Raw genomic sequence first — 24,126 nt, 5'->3', positions numbered from 1 at the left:
AGTCTCATTTCACTCACCCATCCAGCTCACAGAGCACCCGTTCTCTCCCCATCAGCCTGATTTCCACCTGCTTCTGTGCAGCACACACGTAATCTCTTCCCCCTAGCCCTGAAATATGCAGTAATGCAATGTATTAAATGCGACGATGAATAGTCAACATTTTTTTCGCCTGTTAGTTCCGCTGATCCAAGCAGGATTTATTTGCAGATCTCACATCCCGGAGTCATAATGCGTGATTCCCTCCGCCCCTCCTGCTTTAAATAAAATTGGTCAAATGTTGACAACCTTTAAGCCAATCTAACACTCAAGATTAGTGATGGGAAACTAATGAGAAAATATCAGATCGCCCAGCCTGAGGGCTGCCAATTAAATCTTCACTGATTGAAAAATAAAAGCAGACTTGGGGTGTGAGCCCAGCTCAACTTCAACTACTAATTTAACGTGTTGCTGTGCCTCCCCTCCTCTGAACGGCTTCCTGGGATACAGCTTCCTCTCCCCCAGCCCCCCCGCCCTCCACCTCAAAGCCAAATGTTATTTCTCAGAATATTTCAAGAGGTCCAAATCAGTATGATCATTTCTTACACGGTAAATATTAGGCCTTTAAGCAATATGATTTAACTAATTAGAAAATTTACATCATTAGGTCTCAGGGAGAGGGAGAGAGGAGGGGGGAAAAAGAAACAAATCTGCCAGTCATTTTAAAGGAGACGGGCACTATTGAAGTGTGAAGAAATCGGCTCTAATTCAAAAAGGCAATCGGGCAGAAAAAGCCCTCAACATTACCCCGCTAGTTATTAATCAGAGAGGGCTCTCCTCCCTACACCTCCCTCCCCTCGAAGCATTGAGTTGAAGTTCGTCTTTTTTGCCAGTGGCCCACGTCATATTGATACCGAGGTTTTGTCTGCTGCAGGACTAAAATTGAAAATAGTTCCAGGGGATGCAAACAGAATCCTCAAAGAGAAAAATACCTCCGCATCCTCTCTCCCAGACAAGTAAACCTGTTGTCATAAACCATTCCCAACACCCCTCTTTAAGATTCTCCCTTCCCATTAAGTTCCTCTGTGAAAACCTGCTTGGTGAGAACTAGATAGTCTTTGTGTGGTACTACCCTCCCCCTCCTTTCTTGTACCTCCTCTGAAAGGGAGAAACTTAGACTGAAAGAAAAAAAAAGTAGAAATGCATTCACAAAGCCCCACTCGGAGGACCAAGAAGCCGCAACCCGGGCTGCCTGGGTATCAGAGGTCTGAGGGAGGGAGGCTCTGTCAGGTGGGTCTGCGCGGGGAAGCCGGGCACCCAGACCTGCCAGCCTGTCCTTGTTCCCTGTGGTTCATGGTTAGGGAAAAAGGCAGGCAAGGGAGTGCGAAATCATTTTACCAGTGCATTGTGGTGGCACACAGCTTTCTGGGCACCTCCCCTCCCCACACACATCCTATTCAGCTTAAAACTGCAGCCTCATTATATCTGGGCGCCCCTTCCCACCATGGTCTGTCTTAAATCCTCGGTCCACCACACACAGAGCCCTTGGCCGCCTTCTCATTCCCAGCAGGAGAGGGTGGAGGGGGGATTTTGTAAACTCTTTGCGAACTCCGAGGACTTGTTCTTCCAGATAGTAGAATCAGAACCATTTAATAGCAAACCTTGCACACGGAATTTCCCTTCATTATTGCTTTTCCGATTGCAAAGAGGTCCCAAGGGGCCTCTGTTTTCTACCCCAACCGACTCTTCCCTCTCAACTCTCCTTGCTCCTCAGTTTCTGGAAGTTTCACTGCCTCGTGTCCTACCACCTCGGTTCCAGGGCTTCTGGGGGGCCTTGTGCGCAGCTACAGCCTCGGGCTCCGAGGTGCCAGCTCTAGGCTTTGCAGGGGCCAGCAGTAGCAAAGCCGGGCTATTAACACACGGGAGCTTTTACTAGGTGGGACGTGTGGAGGGAGGAAACATCTTTAAACAGTGGGCTCCAGAGGGTGGGGAACAAGCTCTCCCACGGAGGCCAGAGCACACATAAAATATGGCAGGATCTTCGAGACGCACAAATGGGCGGAAACAGGGCGCCTGAGGCCAGGACAGGATGGGGGTATTGGAAAGAGTCTAGAAGGCTTCCCCAACGGTGCTTCTTCTCGGACCCTCATTGAGCAGATGGGAGTCGAACTCCTCTTTGAGAAAGATGAGAATAAAACGGACACTTCTGCACTGTGTCACTTTGAGGAGGCGGGGAGGCAGAGGTGAAAATATGCAAGGCAATGGCCTGTAGCAGGAGCGCCCTCCGTGGCTCTGCGGGCTGGGGCTGGGCAGCCCTGCTCACCTCCGGCCCCCACCGGCTCCAGAACAGGGGGCGAGAGCTCCGACCCCCTGCATCTACTCCCAAGCCAAGAAGCGTTGCAATAAAATGTACAACGCTTTGAACAACTCACGGGTAAGGCAAGAAAAATCTCGTTAATTGAGAAAATAGGATTTTTATATCATAAAAAACAAAATCGTAATTTAACTGCCAACTTTTGGGCGAGAATGCAGCAGATTTGGTCGTAGGATAATGGAAGTGCCCCCTCACAGCCGCCACACTACTTCTTTAATTGCTCTACTTTATGAAGTGTGAGGACAAAAGATAACCCGATTTGGGAAATGCTTTGTAAAAAAAACAAAACAAAACAAAAAACTGAAGTCATTACTTTCTCCAGTTACTCCAGTTACTATTTCTCCCCATCCCCCATCTTTTTTTAAAGTAGAAAAGAAAAAAAAAAGCCCAATGGGTTAGAAAGAGAACGGAAAGCCACAGACTCATCTACAAGCAACTCCCATTAGCAAATCTGTAGATGTTCTTGACCAAAGGGTGAATCTAGCTGGCACATTGAGAGAAATGCCTGCTCCTTAGGAGGAAACAAACCTGGATCTCTTTTCTGACTTCACTCCCCAGGCCTTTTTTTGGGCGGGGTGGCGGTGGTAGGGGGTAGTCTTGGTGCAGAATCCATTGGTGAGTAGGCCAGGGAAAGAAAATGAGGCTTTCTATGTTATTTCTGTATCGGTTTTTGGTAGTATAGAGGAGTGAAGAAGTTTTTGTGTGGTGGTTTTTCATTGATCAGTCACTCTGAGCTAATGTAATTATCCTCATCAATAGGAGGCTGCAGAGAGAATCATTATGCGGGTGACATTGATAAATGATCGCCCAGGAACGGCCCTCTCGCGGGCAACCCCCACATCTGACCCTCCCACACACACAATGTAGTCATAGAAACACCTAGAGACCCCCAGCTCCGCTGCTGCGGAAGAGGCAAGGGAGAGAAAAAAAGCCTGGGGCGGCTGGGAGTGGGGGTGGGGGCTAAGGGGGCACGGCGGGTCCCAGAAGGGGTGAAGGGGGCGCGGGTGGGACCCCAATCAGCTCCAGCAATAGGAGCTGGACGGTCGGGGACTTGGGGGCGAGAGTAGCTTGTGGAGGGAAGCATCCCTTACCCCCCAGGCAAGAAGCTCAGAACAAAGTGCAAACCGGTGCTGCAGGCGGACCCTTTGCGCCACACCTTTCCGCATGTGTGCGACCTCCCCACCAACAACCCATCTCATGTTTGCCACGACACACGTTCAATTAGGTGTCTCCAAAGGAGTTACATAATTAGGTCACAAAACTTGCAGGCAGGCATTTTTCCCACACAAGTTCTCACTCAAAGTCCTCCCCCCCAACAAATAGCAAACAAACCAAATCCATGAGAAATGCAACAAAGGCACCAGCTGGGCGCCTCCCTCCCCTCCAACGGAGTCCTGGTTATTTACTGGGTGACCCCTTCCTCTCTCCCCACCTCCCAATCTAGCGCCTCTGAATACGAGATAATAATTTTCACAATGGTACTTGTCTGGGAGGGGGACTAAAAAAACTGGCAGGAAAAAAGAATCCCCGCCGAACCCCCACGTTCTTATTTTTCCACTGTTTTATTTAAACCAATGGTAAAGTATTCGGAGCAGTAATTGATTCATAATGATCCATAAATCGATGTCGGAAAGCGGGGGGTAGGGGTGGAGGTGGACGAAGAGTAAGGGGGTGGGTGGGGGTGATGCTGTTTATTTATTTTATTTCTAAAGCTTCAACTAAAGTAGCTTTGACACCGTTGGGGCTGGAGGGGAGGAGCTGCTGGGCTCTGCCGGATCATCCATCATCCTTGTCACCCACAGTCTGCCCGGAGGAGCCGTAGACGCAATCTCCCTTCTGTCTCTACACCGAAACTATTAATATTAAAACCTCCCTTCAAACGCTGCCCTGACCGTCTCCATTCTCATCACTCTCAGACCCGCGCCTGCCCCTGCGCAGCACCTGCCGCCCAGCTCGCGCCCAGACCCACCCGGCAGACGGCGGAGGGCTCGGCCGCTTTGCGCGACGCCCTGGGTCACGCAAGCAGTCCGGTCCCAAGCGCATTTGTTGGACTTGTGCGACGCGCACGCACATCCCGATTCTCTGTAAAGACCACCCCCCCCAACCCAAGCGAAGGCAGGTGAAGACCAGCTTGGCCCCAGACCCCTCCCAGGCTCCCAGCCGCACGTGTGCGCCCTTGCTGCTGGCTGGGAGAGGCGGTGGCAGCAAAGCCAGGGCCCCTTTCGGCTCGTCCAGACGCCCCGACAGCGGCCCTTCTGCCGAGGAGCCATTCCAGGGAGGAGGTCCAGGCTTCTTATCAAAAGGTTGGCCTGCAAGACTAATGGGGAACTTGTGGAGGATTCCCCGGCCATCCCTTTGAAGGAAGGTCCCTCCTTTGACAGCTGCTAGAGACATTAGCCACGTTTTCCTCCGCAGATTTGCTCTAGGTTAACAGGCCCGAGGGGGCGGGAGGCGCGAACTGGCCAGCCTAAGTAGACTGAGCCTGGTACCGGGGTACCGGGAGTTGCCGACCTGGGGGCCTGGAGGGAGACTGGCACACCGGAGATGGGCTTTCCTGGCCTTTCCTCTCCTTCCTTTAAAATGTGGCTTCTTGATCAATTCCCAACCCTCAACAGATGGCGACTGCAGTTTTCTCAGAATTTCTTAAAGAAAGGGAAACCTTTGGAATTTCTGCTTTTGCTTTTTCCATATAAATAGTGTTTTTATATTACTCTTGTTTTGGAGAACATAAGCAATTTTATTCAGACTACAGTATTTCCTTTAACACTATATGGTTGTCAAAACACCATCCCCAGTTTCTTTGCTTTTGACAGCTGAGTCTTTCTTAAATATACCCAAATCGGAACTCTTTATACTAAATAGTAAACCCGAGATAGGAGCAAGTGCCTTCCGAGGTGGTATAAAAAAGCATCATAAAAATTGGACAAATCTATCAATCTCTCTTAGCATGGGGTGGGGGTTGGGGAGCAAGAAAATGCAAACACCAAGTCTCATCATTCATCTCCAGACACTTAGAATTGCAGCTAGCATGATGGGATGTGGATCTGAGGAAGATGCCAAGCCGGAAGTGGCTTCATTTATGGAACCCAGGGAGCGCGCTCTGGGTTCTAATCTGCAACAAAATAACTTCTTAAACCACTTCCTAAGCCAATTGCCCAGGAGACCCTTCAAGCACTGACTTGACTTGGAAGAGTTTTCCAAAACAGAAATTCGACTAACGTGAGTTAACTAAATGGGGAACTGGTTAGTTTACATAAATGCATTTAAGGAAAAAAATATGCAAATATTTAAATCTTACAAAAAGACTCCTTGTAAAATAGGATGGCAAAAATGAGAGGAAGCTGTTACTTTTTCAAGTGGCTCAGGAATTTCTCTTCATGAATTAGTTTGTGTCAGAAGTGCTTTTCCATGTTGAAACAGCAGCACACTATTCAAACATGAATATTCCGAAAAATTCTACCTACATCAAATCCAACACAGCACCATTTATTTTGTTCCTTTTTATAGAACTTTCATGAATGCTGTCTAAAGAGAAAAGAACTCCCAAATAAAGACTACAACTATAGATTTCTTCCACAAAGTTAATGAACAAGTTGATTGCAAATATCTAGTTGACTTCTATGTTTAGAAGGACAGTGTCCTAAACGTTAATATTTAGGAGGTACAAAGTTCCAGGATAGTGTTTTTCTGAAAAGTTAAGAGGGTGTGCAGATGCCTCCCACTCTTTCTTCCTATGCTTTGTAGACATTAGCAGGCATCATTCAGGCAATATTGACAAGCTATAGAAAAAATTTCCAGGAATGTTGAAGTTTTTGAAAACAGCTTTATATTGCCTGCTTTTCCCCCTTAACTTGTCACCAAATTACAGTAGCCTCCCTACACATGAAGGTATATGTCTGAAATTAAGACATCATAATTTATATTCAATATTTTCAAACTCAGGATTTCGAACTTCATAGAAGTTATTATCTACCGACAGCTATATGCAAATTTAAAGTTACATATTCAACAATATTTTTGTAAGACAGGAAAAACAGGCAGATGAGTAACTTGGGCACAGATGTTACTTATGAGGTAAAATTAAAACTGAAGAAACCTCTTCTGATAGGATGACCATTAAAAGCTTTATCTAAAAGTTTTCTAAAATGTCATGCATTTAAAAAGATGTTGGGCATATTAAAGGTAATCGCCCAGTGTGGCTCAAGATACACGTAATTTCATACCTTCAGAAGCTCCCGCTGGTGGAATTGGTAGCTGACACACACTGACAGGCTACAGATGAGCACCTTAACATTGTTGGCAAGTCTACAATAGGCTCAATTTCTGGTGGGGCAAAAACTTAAGAGGTCCACACCCTTGCTTTAAAGAGTGATAACACAAAAGCCTAACAAAAAATCAAAAATGAAATATTTATTACCGCATTTTGTGACTTAACACCTTTTTGTTTTTAACATAACGTCACAGTCCTCATACAAGTATTTTAATGTAAATTTGACAAAGCTTAAAGGTAACAGCATTTTCTTCTAGTGAGGAACACGTGCTGAGAAAAGAATTCATGGACATACAATACCAATTCCACAGCAGATCTGATACTAGCAAAAACATTCTTTTTTTTTTTTCAATTGAGGTAAACACATAGAATATCTAACATGAAACAATTAATAGACTGAACTCTGTACGCAGTTGGTTACAGTATTCTCTTGCTCCTTTTTCTCCCCCAGGCTTCGAGTTGCTGCTAGAGTCCCAGTTATGGTGCAGTGACCATGAATAACATTTTTGTGTTGAGGAAAGCTGCCCAACTTAAGACTGTCCACAGCCCAGGCGCAGAGCTCCTGCAAAGGAGCTCCGTTCAGTCTTCAAATCTTCATTGGCAAGCTCTTGGAAGAAGAGTCCCCCAAAATAAGAGTTGGCTTATGAAGCACAAACTATAAAGATCTGTTCGAAACTAAAGGACACATTTATGGAGGAACAAAGGCCGGGCTTGAAAACACATTCTTGAAGCTGGAGGTCGAGGGATGAGGTTCAGTCAAATGTCCAGCATGGTCTCCAGCGTGGTTCTTTTCTCATTGGCCCAACAGTTTTAAAATATACCACAGTCTCTCCTGGATAGTGAATTCACTGATGAACCAACACAGTCATTCTTTTGGGAACAACACACATAGTGTGGAAAACAAGGATATATTTTTTTTCTCTTCTAAAACTATTTGAGGCAACATAACGGAGTGAATCAACAGAAATGTACAAGTTTAACTTAGTTCCTATGTTTATACTACAGTAGTTATAACTCTCGGAGTCTTTTTTTTTTTTTCCAGAGGATCTTGACATGGACAGCATTGTCTTAGTGAGCCCATGATTTCACATTTGTGGTGTTCTCGCATTGGTCCTCTGTTACTTGATGAAAAATGGCAAAAGTAAAAAATAATCACAGCTGTCTGGAATCTCATATGAAGTGTCAACATCTGGTCAAAGTTCAAAAAGTCTTAAAATAGTTTTTGCGTGTGTTTCCTTTTCCCTTGAGTTCTCTTATACTACTGGGCATGAATGTCCATGACCTGTCCGCCAACACTGGGATCTACAGAATTTAACATTGTGGGACTCTGTGCTGACATAGTCATTCCAGGATGGGTAGGGGGTCCTCCGTGCATCATCATAGCTGGGTGGTGGGGATGGCTTGGCAAATATGAATGCATTGGGGGTCCATGTCTTAATTGAGTAGGGTGTGGGGTCATCTGGGGAGGAGTGTAGCTTGGCTGTGCCATACTCATTCCCATAGGACCACCCTGAGAAACGTAGTCCCCTGGCATGCTCTGCAAACCTGAAAACAGAGAAAGAAAGCAGGTCAAATTCCTAAACATTTTTATACTTTACCCATCAAAGATGAAAAGAAAAAAAAAACAACAGACACTGCAAATCTTATATCTAAATTTAGCTGCAGATTCTTGCCAATGTTTGCAGACATTCAAATTGTAGTTTGCATTTAATTTCATCGCACAGCAGTATAATGCAACACAACAGAACTAAATATTTAATGCAACTAAATGTCATAAAGTGGAACTGTTTTTCAAAATGGTATTCAGTACATTTCTTTGATAAATGCAATAAGAATATAAATTCTGAGTCTAGTTTCATCAGTTAACTGTTATACATCATGCATTTTCTTTGCATTTATAGATATGGACAAATTACAGATGCTAAAACAGAATAAAATTGACACCTCATATCTGTGGTTCTTCATAAAAATTTATTACACAAAACATTACAGTATATTCATTTTGAAGGGATTAGCATTTATGTGTATTTAAAATGAAGATTCCTTTTTGAATCAGGCTTTCTTATAGCAGTACACCCAGAAAATCAGAAAGGTCAAAGGTAAGAAGTCAATATAAGGTCATAGGACATACCCAATAGCTGATCCCTGAAATCTCCCCAAATAGCACCTTGATATTAGGAGTAAAGCGTATCATACCTAGAAGTTCTACATTAAGAAACAGAACCTGAAGCTGTGAGTGAAGCCTGAAGAAGTCAGCACAGAAGCATCTGGATTGCTCTGGCAAGTTACCTGTTCACCGAATGAAGGTGATATTGTATTTACTGTTGCACATCCCCAGAGCTAAAAGGACAGCTTTATTCACCTCTATTTAACCTCCAGCACATACAGTTGAAAAGCTGAACAGATGTTTTTGACACCGTAAACTGGTAATCTAAGGGCTACGATGCTGCAGTCATTTCGTTAAGTAGATCCGCAGTCCATTATTAACAGAAGTGGCAAAACCATCTAAAGACAATAACAGCCTGCATAGTCCCAGCTCTGTTTATTCTACCACAGCAGCCTGCTCAATGGATGATGATAATTAAGTACCAAATATACCATATTGTGTGGCTGCATAATCAAATCAAGAGAGGATAATATTCTTCTGTATTAAGCTATTAATGTAATTGGTCATGAAGCATAAAATATGTTATGTAATTAAATAGGCTAGAAATTATATGGCCTATATTAAGAATTATCCAAGCTGAGCAAATGTTTTCTCTATAGCTGTTTTAGGGAACATTGCTTTCTACATTTTTTGACTGCATTAGCAAAGGAAGGAAGGAAGGAAAATTGGCTTCATCAATGGTGTGCCATGGTGACCCCCTGAGATCTCATATAAAATGTTGGCCTCTATTTACATATAGAGAATGATTTAATCAAGGTATGTGTTGTTATATTCGGCCTCATTAAACAGGGAAGTTTCAATGTTATATGAATTTTTTTATGCTCTGGTGTCTTCTGCGAAGAATCTATCTCACTGGCAGACTGCATTTTTTTCAGATGTCAAAAACACTCGAAGCTTTAACGTTTAATGGGTTTCTTAATCCAACTGCAGCCATTCAGCTTCAGTGAAAAATCCATTCCTTCATATTCAGTTGCTCCTAAATGTCTTTCCCTTTAAATTTATTGACTGACTTTCCTGTCTTTCTGTCTCATGTCGAAAGTCACTAGGCACATGTAAAAAATAATCAAAACACACCGACTCCCTAGTGGAGAATCAATGGTGTCACTGCTGTCATGTATCTAGACGAGGCATAATGAACTGCAGCATTTCATCTTTGCATATAAGATAATTTGGGCATCAATCGTATTCTGACAGATTTATGTCACTCAAAGGACAGTTCTACTTTTCCTTTTTTTTTTTTTTTTATCGCTTCATTGAAGCTTGCTTAATTTCTCTCAGTCAACTGGTGCCCCCAAGACGTTATTTTTATTCTTAAATGTCCAATATCTGTCTGATGTCTGTGTTTGTGCACACTGGGGGCCACAGTAAATAGGCTAAAGGAAGTTCCACCTGCTTAAAACCCATGCAGGCTTGTCAGTTGGCCTTTTCAAAAGTGTGCATCAGTGTCACTTGCGCCTTCAGAGATAACTGATGTGTATGAAAAACAGGTCCTTAGTTTGGAAAGGCATGCAGTGATGGGCAAGGAAAAATAAAATGGGGGCAAATTATAAAAAATAAAATAAAGTCTCTGAAGTGATAGTGAAGACAGATTGCACCCGACTGTACTTACTTCCCCCTTGCTGTGCGATTGCTTTACATGATGGTTACATGTAGTGCCACTGCCCCTCCATGCCCATATTCATGCCCATTCCACTCATAGGTCCTAGAAGGGAGATAAAATCCAAGAAGAGGCCAGAAAATCAGCAATAAATTGATGGTGAAAAAAATAGGAAATTCAGGTTCCTTTTCACTTATCGCCTTGGTTTAAAAAGAAAAAGGATGTGTATGGGGCAGAGTAAAATGGTACTGTGGTAAAATCTTTTACTTTCTCAAAGAAGATATTTCTCCCCCACCCGATGCAAAGAAAGCAGGCAGAGCAGGCAGCAGGCAAATGTTAAACCCACCTCGAGAGTGGGAGAGAGGAGTGGATGAAGAAGGCTGGTGGAGGTGACACTTGCCCAGGAAGCCCAAAGGAGAGCTGAGCACACCTACCTGCAGGCCGGATCCCCATGTGTTGCTGACCATCCAACACAAAGCTCCCCATGGGCTGACCCTCTGGACTATATGCTGCTCCTTGGCTCACTGAAGGATCAAGAAGAAAACCTGATTGTAGTCATTCGAGGACACAGAGGAGAAAGAAGAAAAGATATACCAAACAATCAGCAATTGTTCCCACTGCAGCACCGAAGTTACAGCAACAATGTGGTTGGCGCTTTACGAATGGGGGTGTGGTTTGAATGTGTGCCCTGATGGCTGAGGAAAGGTATGTGAGGAACTTCTGCAAATATTCAGGAGGCTAGGTCACAGGACTAAAGAAGACATTGGCCAGGAGAGCCAGGGAATAATCCTCCGGTCATTGGACTTGGGGATACCCAATGTGTAAATATTGCACGGCACATTTTCTCTAGGATTTTAACTTGACCACCTGTGGTGGCTTAACAAAAGGTTCTCATGCCATACTCAAAATTTCAACTGTGTATAATTTTGTAAGATTAAAAAGGCTCAGTTGTACACTGGCCTTTTTATCCACACCAAAACACGCAAATGTGGTAAATACAATATTTATCTAAGCTTCAGCATATCCCATGGCCTCCAATAGTAGAATGACATTTCAGTGTCATTGGGGAAATTCTTAAGGATGATTGATTCTCATAAATTCTTTAAATGGAGGCCATGGTTAAAATGTTGGTCAAGTTTAGCACTCTTGCTATTGACAAGTTGTCACCATGAAAAAAGTGTTTTCCTACACGGCTTATTAAAGGGGACTACAACTCCTCCGTCAGCCGAGGAAATGCCCAATTCAAAGTAAAAGAATGAAGAATATTCTAGGTTGTTTCTGACAGTACTGTCTAATAACTTTCAGAGACAGAGGGAGACACTGTGAGAAAACCCCACATGCATTTTGGTGGGATGGCTGTGGAACATTCTAAACAAAGGTGATCTTTTAATAAAAAGTGCCGGGGATGCAGCGTGTCAGGGTTCACTAGGATATGATGAATAGTCAGAAGCAAATGAATACATACAATGAGTTGAACGGTGGATGCTACAGGAGTGAAAGCCAAGCACACACTAAGGAGTTGTGGGCAACGGGAAAATGAGTGTGCTAATGATTGGATGCAGACAAGCAAGGAGTAATTCCAGAGCTCACAAACTGCTTGTGGCACTAATACTTGTGCCCAATTACCAATTCAGAAAGAAAATAAAAAGCAGTTTCAGTAGAGTCAGGGTGGGAAATCTCCAATTAGCACCAATTAGTGAAGTTGCTTCCTAGAGAAGAATTCTGAGGACATGAACAAGAAACTTCTCCCAGCATGCCTGGTGGAAGCACTCGTCCGCCAGATGGAACTCCTGATGTATAACTTGATAAGGGTTTGTGCCCTGTGGGATGGGATTGTGGATACTGGCTGGGACTTGCCTGCTCGATTTGACTGGTCAATCATGGGCTGTACTATTCTTCTTCTGGCGTTAATAAACCTGGAATGGAACAGAGAAGTCCAGTCATCAAACTCAATTTCTGTCCTCTGTGAACACCTTTGTGCACACGCTGCGGAGAATGCAATACAGTGAAACGTCTACAGAAAATTAATCTTCTTCATTTAAAGACCATTTTTTTGCTTCCAGTGCTCAGAAACAGACTGGATCACCCTGCACTGTCTGCACATATAACTCCAAGACAACCTGCTTTATAAGGGGGGCAGGGCATTCAGGGAGGGAAACAAGTTTTCCTTGAGGAAACGTCTGACAACTTGTGACTGTGCTTCCGCTTCTTGAACGAGTACGGATCTGGTTAAAGTCCAGAGGCTGGTGGGCTTTTCCGCTTTCTCTTGATTCTCCCATCACAGGGAGACTCGGGCTTTCCCCTGCAGCTGCTCATAAATGGAGCCCAGGCTCTGGCACTCGGCTTTCACAAGGTATTGTTGGGTCAGCAAAGCCATCAATTAGGCTGTCTGAAGTTTTATCACCAACACAGCAGTAATAAGTGCTGGCCAGAAAGAACTTCTGCTCTTCGGCAACTCCTGCAGTTTAAGCCTGTAAAGTTAGGGGTCATTCAGAGGTCAGTGCCAGCTGGGGGCAGCCTTTCCAGCCTAAGCAGGGACACCCAGGGCAGAGGATAAGGTAACTGCCAACCATAAACCCAGCCACCTTTCAACCCACTAGAAAGACAGAGCCTCAGGTACACATGGTTGATATTAGAGCCCAAGAAACGATTTCAAATCAGGTGGTGGCTGACTCGCAGGAATGTAAAGGGAGAAGTAGTTATTTCATCTAAGAAGCCTGGATCTAATTTTGTTGGAAATCCAAAAATAAGTGCCTATTTCATGTTACTTTAATGTTTAATAATGCCCATCAAATATTCATGTACAAACAGAGTAAGATAAGAAATCTCCTTTATTTCTCCAAATTTAATAAAAAGAAAACAATTTTCTACTATTTGCAAGTTACCCTTGTCCCTGTGCATTTAGTGACGTTTATACACTACCCCCGTGCCCTCCCACACACACACACACACACACACACACACACACACTGGAACTGAGGCACGGGAGTCCTCGGCTCTGTGGGAAGGGAGCACACAGCTCGCTATCCCTACAAAGCACACCCATTGATAACATTTTCAATATTTCCACTTTCAAATCGTTAAGCTCAGAGGACTTAATGATTAATGAATCTGTGGGGCCACAGGCAGGAACTAAAAACTCACTCTTTGAAATTATCCAGAAAAAAAATTCTCCTGTGTGTTGGCAGTTGTGTGGTGTTACTAAGTTACCAAGCTGAAGTCCCTTCAAGGACCAGGAACCCTCACCGGCCTCCTGTGGGCATGCTGGTGGGAAGACAATTAGGTTTCCGAATAATAGCCACCAGAAAGCCAAAGGAGCCTTTTGCATATGGTATTTGTTTGCAAAACAATGAACTCCTTTATTACTTAAAGGATAGCTCAGTTGTCAAAAATGTTACACCACCCCCTCGGCGCTGGGGAAGAAAGTGACAGGCTACTACACAGAGGTGAGAACAAAAGGAGAGTTGAAACTGCATATTTATTCCCACTTGTCACCTGAAGTGTTACTGAGGAATATCTGACCCAATCACAAAGACTTGCAGAGGCATCCCTCAACTCGGAAAAAGAACTTAATTACCTACTGTTTCTCGCTGCTTGTGTGGAGATCGCGGAGCACTGACCTGGTCATTCCAGCCCCGGGTACTCATTTTATCAGCTCAGGTTAAGCACAGCAGAGATGCTCAAGAGTTAGAAGAGACTTTTCTCGAAGTTTCTGGGTGGAGGACACACATGGCAGGGATTTTGCCTTTTTTTATGCTACTAAGATCTCTTTAGGTAAAATGAATTGCTAGTTTTTCCCTTTTTAATTTCTCCCTTTTACTTTTATTATTTACATCTGGAGGTTGTTCCTTTATTTATGTCTTTCTTTCCAGTCCCCCCCAAACACTCCCTTGCTCGCAGAGCTGCAAGGCATCATGGTTCTTAGTTCTCAGCAGGAGAACTCCACACTGTCTTCAAACAAATAATTATGGGGAAGGTTAGAGGTTCACTCAAAGGTCATTTCTTTGGATACTCTTCAGAATGTTTACATTAGTAAAAAGAAAAAAAAACGGGGTCCGCTCAAAAGGTTGTTCAATGGGGGATACACAACAATACAGAACATTAAAAAAGCATTCTGTGTGCTAGCAGGTCTTTGTAGAAGCGCTGAACTTGGAAATGCCACTCCAGTATTACATTTTCAGCAAGTTACCATGGCATGGACTGGATATTCACTAGCAGTTATGGCAATGGCCTTTCTTTGCCCACTGCCCCGAATATGAATAGAAGCTTCTGAATATTTTCACTAGATTCTTACACAAAGGGTCATCAGAGAGAGTTTCCTTTTTTCACGGGCTGCATTTGGCTTCTCTGGATTTTTGTTCTCAAACATTGTTTTGATCCATAGTCCTATGTTTCTTGCCAGATTCATAGTTCTACTACATTCTTTCAAATCACACAATTTTAAAACATATGGGTCCCAAATTTTCAGAAATCTCCTAACATACAAATCTGCCAATTATCAACTCCTCTGATTTGGGGTATCTTATTAACACCATAATTATTGCTACTGAAATTAACAATTAAGGAGTTGACTGTAACAAAGCTTTGCCATTAAAAAATGAAATTACTACTTTACTGCTGAATCACAGGCTACCCTCAGAAAATGGAGCCATTTAAAATATAAATGAGCCTAGGAATAATGTTTAATATTCCCTAAGAGGACGCTCACATGCATCATCTTTCCTCAAAATTACATGACACAATTTTTTCCACTTCCTCTGATCTATACATCAAAAATGACCTTATCCAGGTAATAAACAGAATATTAAATTTTGATTCTTCTTAAAATTTGAAGAATCTGAGTTGAAAACCAACTCAAGTTTCAAGGTCTAAGTTCCATTCACATGGAAAAACACAACTTGTTGGTTCAAAGACAAAAGATTCTGTCTTAAAGCTCAAAAGGTTTCTTGGATATTAAATGGGTCTTACAAAATAACATTTTGATGAGTTAAGTGTAAATGAATCAGACACATATGGATTAAGTTATCCTTGAATTTCACACGGGTTTAAAAAATAAGGGGAAAAGAGGGTCTTGGCAAAAAACATTTTGGACTTTGCCAAACCCAAAACATTTGAAATATTGCTGAAGACATCCAACTAACCAACATGTAGCAAGCTGCACCCAACTTAAATGAAACCCCCCCACAAGTTATTTCCACTCCAATGACTGCTAGGTTTTTCATCTGTATCTGATATTAAAAAATTCTCTAAGTTTTAATGTCATCCCAGAGTGACTTTGAAGTTGTAGATGTATAATATACTTCTCTACTGATATAAACAACTTAAGCTACAAAGTTTGCTTAGATACTAAATAGTTCTTCAAGAACATTTGGATTTTGTACAACTTGTGTGTAAAACGTGACTGTAAGCCTACTATCTTTTCCAGATTTCACTTAGAAAGAATTTTCATTAGCCTCATGGTGACTTTTTTTTAAAGGCTACTCAGATAATTCCATTAGTTACTCCTTGGGGATTGAGTACCCTAAAGTGCACTAGTTCCCATTGATTTGCATTGAATACAAAGTTACTCTCCAGAGATTTTGTGTGAGCCTGGATACTATCTACTAAGTCTGTCCACTTTCTCTTTAAATTTTATTTAAGGAGAAAATGTTTGCGTAAGTGAGCGTTAAAAATTGTATACTAAGCCTGTTAGCTTAAAAATAACCTAATTATAGAAATAAACCCAATGGCTTTTCAAGAATCATAAGGCCTTTGCATCAACTTAGACGTGAGAAAAGAATACATGAAAAGACTGAATCTGAGTTAGCAGATACCACTGAACTCTCATCTGACTATCTCGATGGATAGAGTAATGCTACCTAGATCATGCCTTCTTGAATCCCCAGAAAATGCATACTTCTCAGTTTGGCATTCTGTTCTGTAACTGAAATCTGACCACCGTGATTTCTAGAGACCTCACTCTAAATAGAGCATAGTTCAGACTGATACAAGAGGACATAGGTGTCACTCGTTTTTTTGGTTGGTCTTATTTTCTTTCTTTTCCTCCCCTTCCCTTTTAAAAGGCTGATATATCCTTCCCTTCTGGTTCACTAACTCCATGCACCACTGGGTAGCCAAGTCCTTTGAGCAGCACTCCTTTTTACTAGGAAGTGTACAGGTCTCCCTGTATCACCTTGCAAATTGCCTGCCCTAAACGCTCAGAATCAAGAATTTCTGGAACTGAAGTTCCAGAACATGGGTTGGTCTGGTCTACTTCGGCTTGATGTGTTGAGGAGGGATTGCAACAATATGAAAAAGGTGATTGGGAACCTGTGAAATGAAAAAGCTCAGCTTTTCTATATACCACAGGGCTCCCTAGCCCAGGGACTTAGTTGGCATTTCAAACAAAGAAACTTCACCACTGACAAATCAGTTATCAGGTTTCTCCAACTGCTTCTTCCTTTACAAGAAAAAGCAAGTCTAAGTGCTCTTTGCTGCGGTGATGGACAATGGCAGGGTTTTCTCACTAAAATTAAGGTAGTTAAGCCAGTGAACTAAGCAGGTTTAATGCCTTTGAACATGTGCTTGGGCCCATAAATAAATGAGTCATGTTATAAACATTGAATGTCTTCTTGGACAACTGTGAGGTAACAGGTAAAGGGACAGATGCACAGAATACTTAAGAACACAATCACAGATCATAATTCCCCTGAGCTACAGCTCAGTTTGTAATTAGATATTAGATTTGTCTATCTCTAAAGTACCAAATCCTAATTTCTAATATAAGAACATAAAATTAACCTGGAATCAGAAACATTTTGGAACTTTATGAATATGCCTTAAAAAGCAAAAGGTTCATGCTAATATGAAAACCCTGGGCATAGTGATCAAATAGGTGGTTCTTATTGATGGCCTTCTACTTCGCTCTTTCAGTATTCTTTTAAAGTTCTTCCCCAAAGTTACAAGTGCTCACATAGGTTTTTGACCATGTCCTTCTTAATTACTGCTTCATATACTTCAGATTTACACATGCAGCAATATGATGAAGAGCCAGGACTCTTGATCAATGTAGCAGTGACTTGAGGCAAGTCTACTAAATCCTTATAAACCTCAGTTTGTGTCCATCTACACATTGAGGACAAGATACTTGACACAGTGCCTGGCATAATAAGGGGCTCTTCACATTGTACCCTGCTGTCAACATGTACTGGTCCAATGCTCCTCTTCTCATAGGAAATGATTAAGAAAAGGAGGGCGGCTATTAAGCAAGTCAAGTTATAGGGTAAAAATGTGTGGTACTCTTACAAGTAGCATGTGTCCATGTGATAGAATCTTTCTAGAAATAACTTAATCCATATATTTTGGACACTGGAGCAATGTATCTGCTGGACATGGGTGACAATACTAGGGATTTAGGAATCCTACTCTCCAAACAGTTCACTAGATCATCGCTATTCTTAAGTATGTTCCACAGATCAACAGCATCACCTGGAGCTTGTTACAGATGCAGAAACACGGTAATTCCCACTCCTGTGTTACTAAAGTCCAAACTGTATTTAACAGATGATCTGCGGGGCAGGTATATGGGTTAAAATGCTGCTTGGGACATCTGCATCCCATATCAGAATGCCAGTTTGAATTGTGGTTCCTCCATTTCCTATCCAGTTTTCCACTAATGTACATAAGAGGCAGTGAATGACAGCCCAAGTAATTGGGTTCCTGCCACACATGTGGATGGGAGTAGTTGGTTGCTAGCTTTGGCCTAATCCAAAACTGGCTGTTGTAGCCATTGAGGAGTGAAGCAGCTGATAGAAGATGGATCTGTCTGTACAAATAAGACTTCATAAAGAAAACAGTGTGATCCATGTGCACCTAAGTTTGAGAAACCCTGTCCTAGATCACATACAAATTTTTGGTGCTCTTCCTGAGAATAGAAACTTGCGTAAACAAGTTTCAGTTGGGAATCCTAGCTGTAAAAAATATGCACACAATTCTCTTGGGGTATCTCAACTCTAAAATAGGCTTTTAGCCACTTACTTTGGGTAAGAAAATTTATAAATTTTTACTCATCATTTTATTCATAAAAGATAAGTCTGGTCAATAAAATATTTTTCTTTAAACATAATTTAAAGAGGCTATCTCTTAGAAATGGATAGGAAGATGATGTTAGATTTTTCTTTTTGGTATCATTCTGCACTGTTTGGGAATAAAAAAAAATTACCTATTTTTGTTGGAAAGGCAGGTATATGGAGAGAAGGAGAGACAAAGATCTTCCATCTGCTGGTTTATTCCTTAAATGACCTTAATGGCCAGAGCTGAGCTGATGTGCGACCAGAAGCCTCTTCCTGGTCCCCCACGTGGGTACCAGGCCATCCTCTACTGCTTTCCCAGGCTGTAAGTCAGCAGCTGCATCAGAGGTAGAGCAGCTGGGACACAAACTGGAGCCCATATGATGCTGATACCACCAAGTTGGGGATTAGCCAGTTGAGCCACTATGCCGGCCTCAACTGTCAGTTTTTAATGAAAAGCGACTTTTCTTAAGTAAAAGATTTTTTAAACACTACCTTAAACTTGGCACCTTTTTTGGACATAATTTGTATGGCTAAAAGTAGACACTTAAGCACAACCTTTGCGAAACTTCCCCTTAGGGAATTATCTTTTATTTCCTTTACAATAGGTAGCAACAACAAACACTATGAGTATAATCACACCTGATGGCATGTACTAAAACATCCCAGCAGGTTATGAATTTTAAGAATGTTATTTTTATAGAATTTGATCAGATTTTTCATAGGCAGCTATTTATCAGGCACTATAACATGATCTCAATGCTATTTGAAAGCAAGGGAGGAGAAAAGTCCAATTTCCTTAGCTGTTCATATCTAGGATCTTTCCTCTTAAAGATAAAATACTAAGTCAATAGACATAAGTTGTAGTATATTACCTCATTCCTGTACATGATTTATTGCAGATGGAAGTCAACTAGAAACTGAATTACTTCGAGAGTTTTACTACTGACAGTAAGATTTGAAATCTGGACACCTATACACCTAGAGTGCTTCTGAAAACAACTTCTTGCAGACAGAGAAGCTACATCTTCAGTTTTGTTCAACTCTGTCAGCATAAAAAGCAGGAGCAACCATTTTCAAAATTGCCAGTCTCCAATCACCTGTTCTTCTCTTTGGAACACCATAGTCAGACTGAGCCTCAACAATCAGTCACTTGATAATCACATACACACATTCTTAGCCAGATCCCATTATGTCCCTAGCCATTTACTAATTCACTCTAAGAGGAGAGGATCCTAATAAATCTGGTATCTTCTTAGTTTTCATGCCCACCTTTGATTGAAGTATTAATTCTCTATCCTGGTACTCAGTGGAAACCACCTAAGCATTAACTTGCCAAAAATGCACCAAGCTGTTTAGCAATTATGTATCAGATATGTTTGAAGAGATCAAGGTGCACTCACATGCCCTGTGCTATGGATATGTCTGATTAGCTTGTCATCTGCTTCGAAGAAGATGTAGGCTGATTCTCCCATACAGTCTAGCAGGCCAGCTGTTAGCTGCCTGTCAAGCCCTCAAGTGGACAAGTAGTCCAGGAGCAAAAATGTCACTCCTTTGATCTGGCAAGGAGCAGCTGCTGATTTATAGAGTAGGACTTTGTTCTTCCGTTCTACTTTACTTTCTTTCCTAAGGCAGAACCACAAAATCTAGGAGAAAAAAAAAGTGCCGTTCCCAGCAACATCAACAAGCTCTGACAACTGCAACAGGGTTTTTTTTGGCCCTAACAAAGCTCTCAGGCATCTCCTTTGACGCTCACCTTTCCCCCTCCCCTTACCCCCACCCCAAGCACTTTTTGCAATGCGGTAGTTATTGTTTAATTCAGCTTCTGTAAATGGAATGGACTGTGGCCAGCAAGCCTGGGGCATAAACACACCTGTATGAAAGAAGCCTTATTGTAGCAACCATCTACAAGCAGGCTCGCATGAACCACACGTTCCTGGGTTCAGAAAGAATGCTCCATTTTTCCTGACGCAGATTTTACCCTAAGTGAGTTTCTATTTTTGGAGCCACCACCCTATGATGACCACATTTGAACTGCTTCTTCTCAAATGGCACTACAAAGAGAAGAAAAGGTTAGATATTTTATTTTAAAGCTTTGAGTAAATAGATCCATCAAAAATGTTTATCTACTATCTGCATTATCATTCACTTGAAAGCTGAGTCAAATGTCCAGAAGTACTTTAGCAAATACAATACCAAAGACATCATCGTGCTGGTTTCATTACAACTGACTTATGTTGATACAGACTTTCCTGAGTGACATTTAAAGAAATCTATAGAAACTTGAACATAGTCTCCCTGAGTCTGGTTTCAAACATGTGATCTTGTTTTCAATGTGAAGCAAGAGATAGCCTATCGAGCAAGTGCAATGTGCAACAGTACAGGTTTTGGGATATACTGTGAGAAGTCGTCAGTCATGTGTCTGTGTGTATTCATATATACATGCATTTGGATGAGTACTTCAAAAAGTTTTGGGAAAACAATTAAAAGTGTAGGAGGATAGCATTGTGGCACAAAGGTTTAAACTATTGCTTGTGGCACTGCGATCTCACACCACCATGCTAGTTCTAGTCCCAGTTGTTCCACTTCTAACCCATTCCCTGTTAACGCAACTGGAAGTAGAGAATGATAGCCCAAGTACTTGGGCCCCTGCCACCCATGTGGAAGATCTAGACTGAGTCCATGGCTCCTGGCTTTGCCCTGGCCTAGCCCTGCATGTTGTAGGTATTTGAGGAGTGATACAACAGATGGAAAATCTGTCTCACTGTCTCTCTGCCTTTCAAATTAATAAATCTTTCATAGACAAGTTTATTTTGGTGAAAAATCAATTTTTATAAGAAGGGCAAAGAGGCTGTGCATGTATCTGTTCCTTCACTCCTCTAAAGTTCTCGTTAGTTGCAGCTGTGATGGTCCCGAGTGAGGAGCTAGGAGTGCAACTGAGATGCCCCATACTGAAAGCAGTGAGACAATTACTGGAGCCATCACCTGCTGCCTCCCAGGGTCTGCACTGATGGGAAAATGGACTTTGGAGCCAACGTTGGGAACAGAACCCAGGCACTCCAAAGTGGCATCCCGGCATCTTGACCCCTAAGCCTAAATGGCTGTTTGCTAGTACAAAAAAAAAAGGCATTTTTTGAAATTTGTGTTTTTAAATATTTATTTGAAAATCAGAATTACAGAAAGGGAGGTAGACAGAAAAAGAAGGATCTTTCATCTGATGGTTCAGTCTCTCAATGGCTACATGGCTAGGACTGGGCTTAGTCTAAAGCCAGGAGCCAGGGGGCCAAATGCATAGTCCATCCTCTGATTCTTTTCCCAGGTTTTATTAGCAGGGAGCTGGATTTGAAACAGCAGCCAGTACATGAACCATCCCAGGTGGCAGCTTAACCTACAATGCTGGCTTTGAGTGTTTGTTTTGTTTATAATATGCATTTTCCATGAACTTTTTGGAGCTGTCTCATATACATGGATTTCAAATTTTATATTTTGAATATATATCAGGCAATAAACTCTGTCAGAGTTGAATTCATCGACACCTGGCTAGACTTTCTGAACTATTATGGTGTGGAGGGTGATACAAATCTATTTACTGAGATAAATGGTTAACATGAGGCTACTTGGATATATTGCCACATAGGTCAAAAACAAGAATCTGATGGGGTTGAGGGGGACAGTGAGAATACCAGATGAGGGAGAAAAGAAAGGTAGCACAGAACACGTGCTTCCAAGCAGCCCTGCCGTAGTGCAGTGTTTGTTCTGTTCTTTTCTTGACTTCCAGGGAAAAGAGATTTTTCTCAGCTTACCATTTCTTGCTTATCCTCAACTTCCCTTTGGACAGTCCAAGTTACTAAACACCCATCTCCTCAGCCAAGACTGTATCAGTGGACACCTTCTCAAGAGGTGTGTATGTCCTGGTTGTGGGGGGACACAGCGAATGGGAAGAGAAAGCTAGGTATAAAGAAGCAGATATAATGTAAACCTATTTTCATGCTTTCTTAATTCTAAAAAGTTAGAATGAATTATTTTTAAGGCCCACAATATTATGTACATGTGTCACATCTTTAAGAATCTTCCACATTCTATACTTAGCAAACAAACGTAGGGGCCCGTATTGTGGCATAGCATGTCAAGCCACCACCTGCAATACCAGCATTTCACACAAGTACTTGTTCACAGCAAATCTGCAATGTTTGTCATACATAGAGGGAGCATGCCTTTTGAGATTTTAACTTTTCATACTCATAGAAACAAGCTGACAATCACAATTTCAGGATACAACTACTTGTAAATCAACATATCCCATACTTAGTAAATACATGTGATAAGGTCAATTAAAGAAGGTAAGAAGGTAGAGGTTAGTTACCAACCTTACAGAAGGGAAGTTGAACTGGATTAAAAGAATATGAAATATTGGGCCCGGCGGCGTGGTCTAGCGGCTAAAGTCCTCGCCTTGAACGCCCCGGGATCCCATATGGATGCCGGTTCTAATCCCGGCAGCTCCACTTCCCATTCAGCTCCCTGCTTGGGGCCTGGGAAAGCAGTTGAGGACGGCCCAATGCATTGGGACCCTGCACCCGTGTGGGAGACCTGGAAGAGGTTCCAGGTTCCCAGCATCGGATCAGCGTGCATCGGCCCGTTGCGGCTCACTTGGGGAGTGAATCATTGGACGGAAGATCTTCCTCTCTGTCTCTCCTCCTCTCTGTATATCCAATAATAATAAAATCTTAAAAAAAAAAAAGAATATGAAATATCGGATGGGGAAGAAAAGGCCATGCTTGATGACACCTGTGCAGACGAGGGGTAATCCTATGCAAGGAAGGGTGAAGCCATCGGATCAGACTGGCTTTACACGTAAACAGGCAAACTGGTAGAAGTTCTTGACTTGTAAATTAAAGCCCTGAAGGTTCAGAATGGTAGAATGATAATGCATAGTTTCTCAGCAAGATCTTTTCCAGGTGACCATTTTTGGTCTAACTGAAATGAGACTCTAGGAACTAAGAAAATATAGAGGGTTATATGTGTTTAGGTGATGGTGGGAAAACAGAATGACATCCCCAGGTGGTAGAAATGTAAAAGTAGGACATTTGATTGGGATGACTGAAGAATTCTCTTTTACATGGTCAAGGAAAGATACAAATATAAAGGTATTAAGAGGATAAACTTGAGAAATTTTGATTGATATGCTACAGTACACAGTTGATAAAAATTGGAAGTTAGTAATAAATTTCTATTTGTTCTACTAAAATGAGGCTAATCCAGTTTTCCACATGTTAACCTTTGGGTTGACAGTGAGACCTTTGAACAAACACATAGAACAGTGTGGGTGGATGTTGGGTTTGGTGGCCCGCATGCGGCTCTGGATGCCCACAGGCATGTGGGAGTGCCTGGGACTGTGTCCTGGCTCTGCTCATGCTGATGTGATCCTTGGGGCAGTAGGTGATGGCTCAAGTGGCTGAGTCCCTGCCACTTACAAAAGAGACCTGGAATGAATTCTTCATTCCTGGTGTTGGCCTGGGCCAGCCCTTGCTCTGGTGGGTATATGAAAAGTAAGCTAGTAAATGGGATATGTCTCTTTTAAATAAATTTTAAATAGTAGGAACCTTAGTTTTTTTAAATGAATAATAGGATAGAAAAACTGCATTTACTTAAGTCCTCCAACCACTTCATATTTCTATTTCTAGTATTTTTAATGTC

General features: G+C 42.2%; 1 protein-coding gene across 6 annotated transcripts in view; it reads right to left on the bottom strand.

The window, feature by feature from the left end:
- Window positions 1–6,738: 6,738 nt before the first annotated feature.
- Window positions 6,739–24,126, bottom strand: part of MEIS2 (Meis homeobox 2) — a 226,344-nt gene continuing 208,956 nt past the window's right edge. For 2 of the 6 annotated variants that reach the window (XM_004578190.4, XM_058666097.1), the window contains exons 10-13: window positions 12,242–12,300; window positions 10,819–10,929; window positions 10,397–10,489; window positions 8,026–8,165 (exon numbers count right to left, since the gene is read on the bottom strand). In XM_004578190.4, the coding sequence (XP_004578247.2) occupies window positions 10,431–10,489; window positions 10,819–10,929; window positions 12,242–12,300 (229 nt within the window). In that variant the 3' untranslated portion in view covers window positions 8,026–8,165; window positions 10,397–10,430. Of the gene's footprint in view, window positions 8,166–10,396; window positions 10,490–10,818; window positions 10,930–12,237; window positions 12,301–24,126 lie in introns of all 6 variants that reach the window. The other 4 variants (XM_058666098.1, XM_036495512.2, XM_058666096.1 and 1 more) reach the window with 4 other exon arrangements.

Source organism: Ochotona princeps, chromosome 6 (assembly GCF_030435755.1).
Source record: "Ochotona princeps isolate mOchPri1 chromosome 6, mOchPri1.hap1, whole genome shotgun sequence".
NCBI lineage: Eukaryota > Metazoa > Chordata > Mammalia > Lagomorpha > Ochotonidae > Ochotona > Ochotona princeps.
The sequence above is the reverse complement of the archived record's forward strand: the minus strand, read 5'-3'. Positions and strand labels throughout refer to the sequence as shown.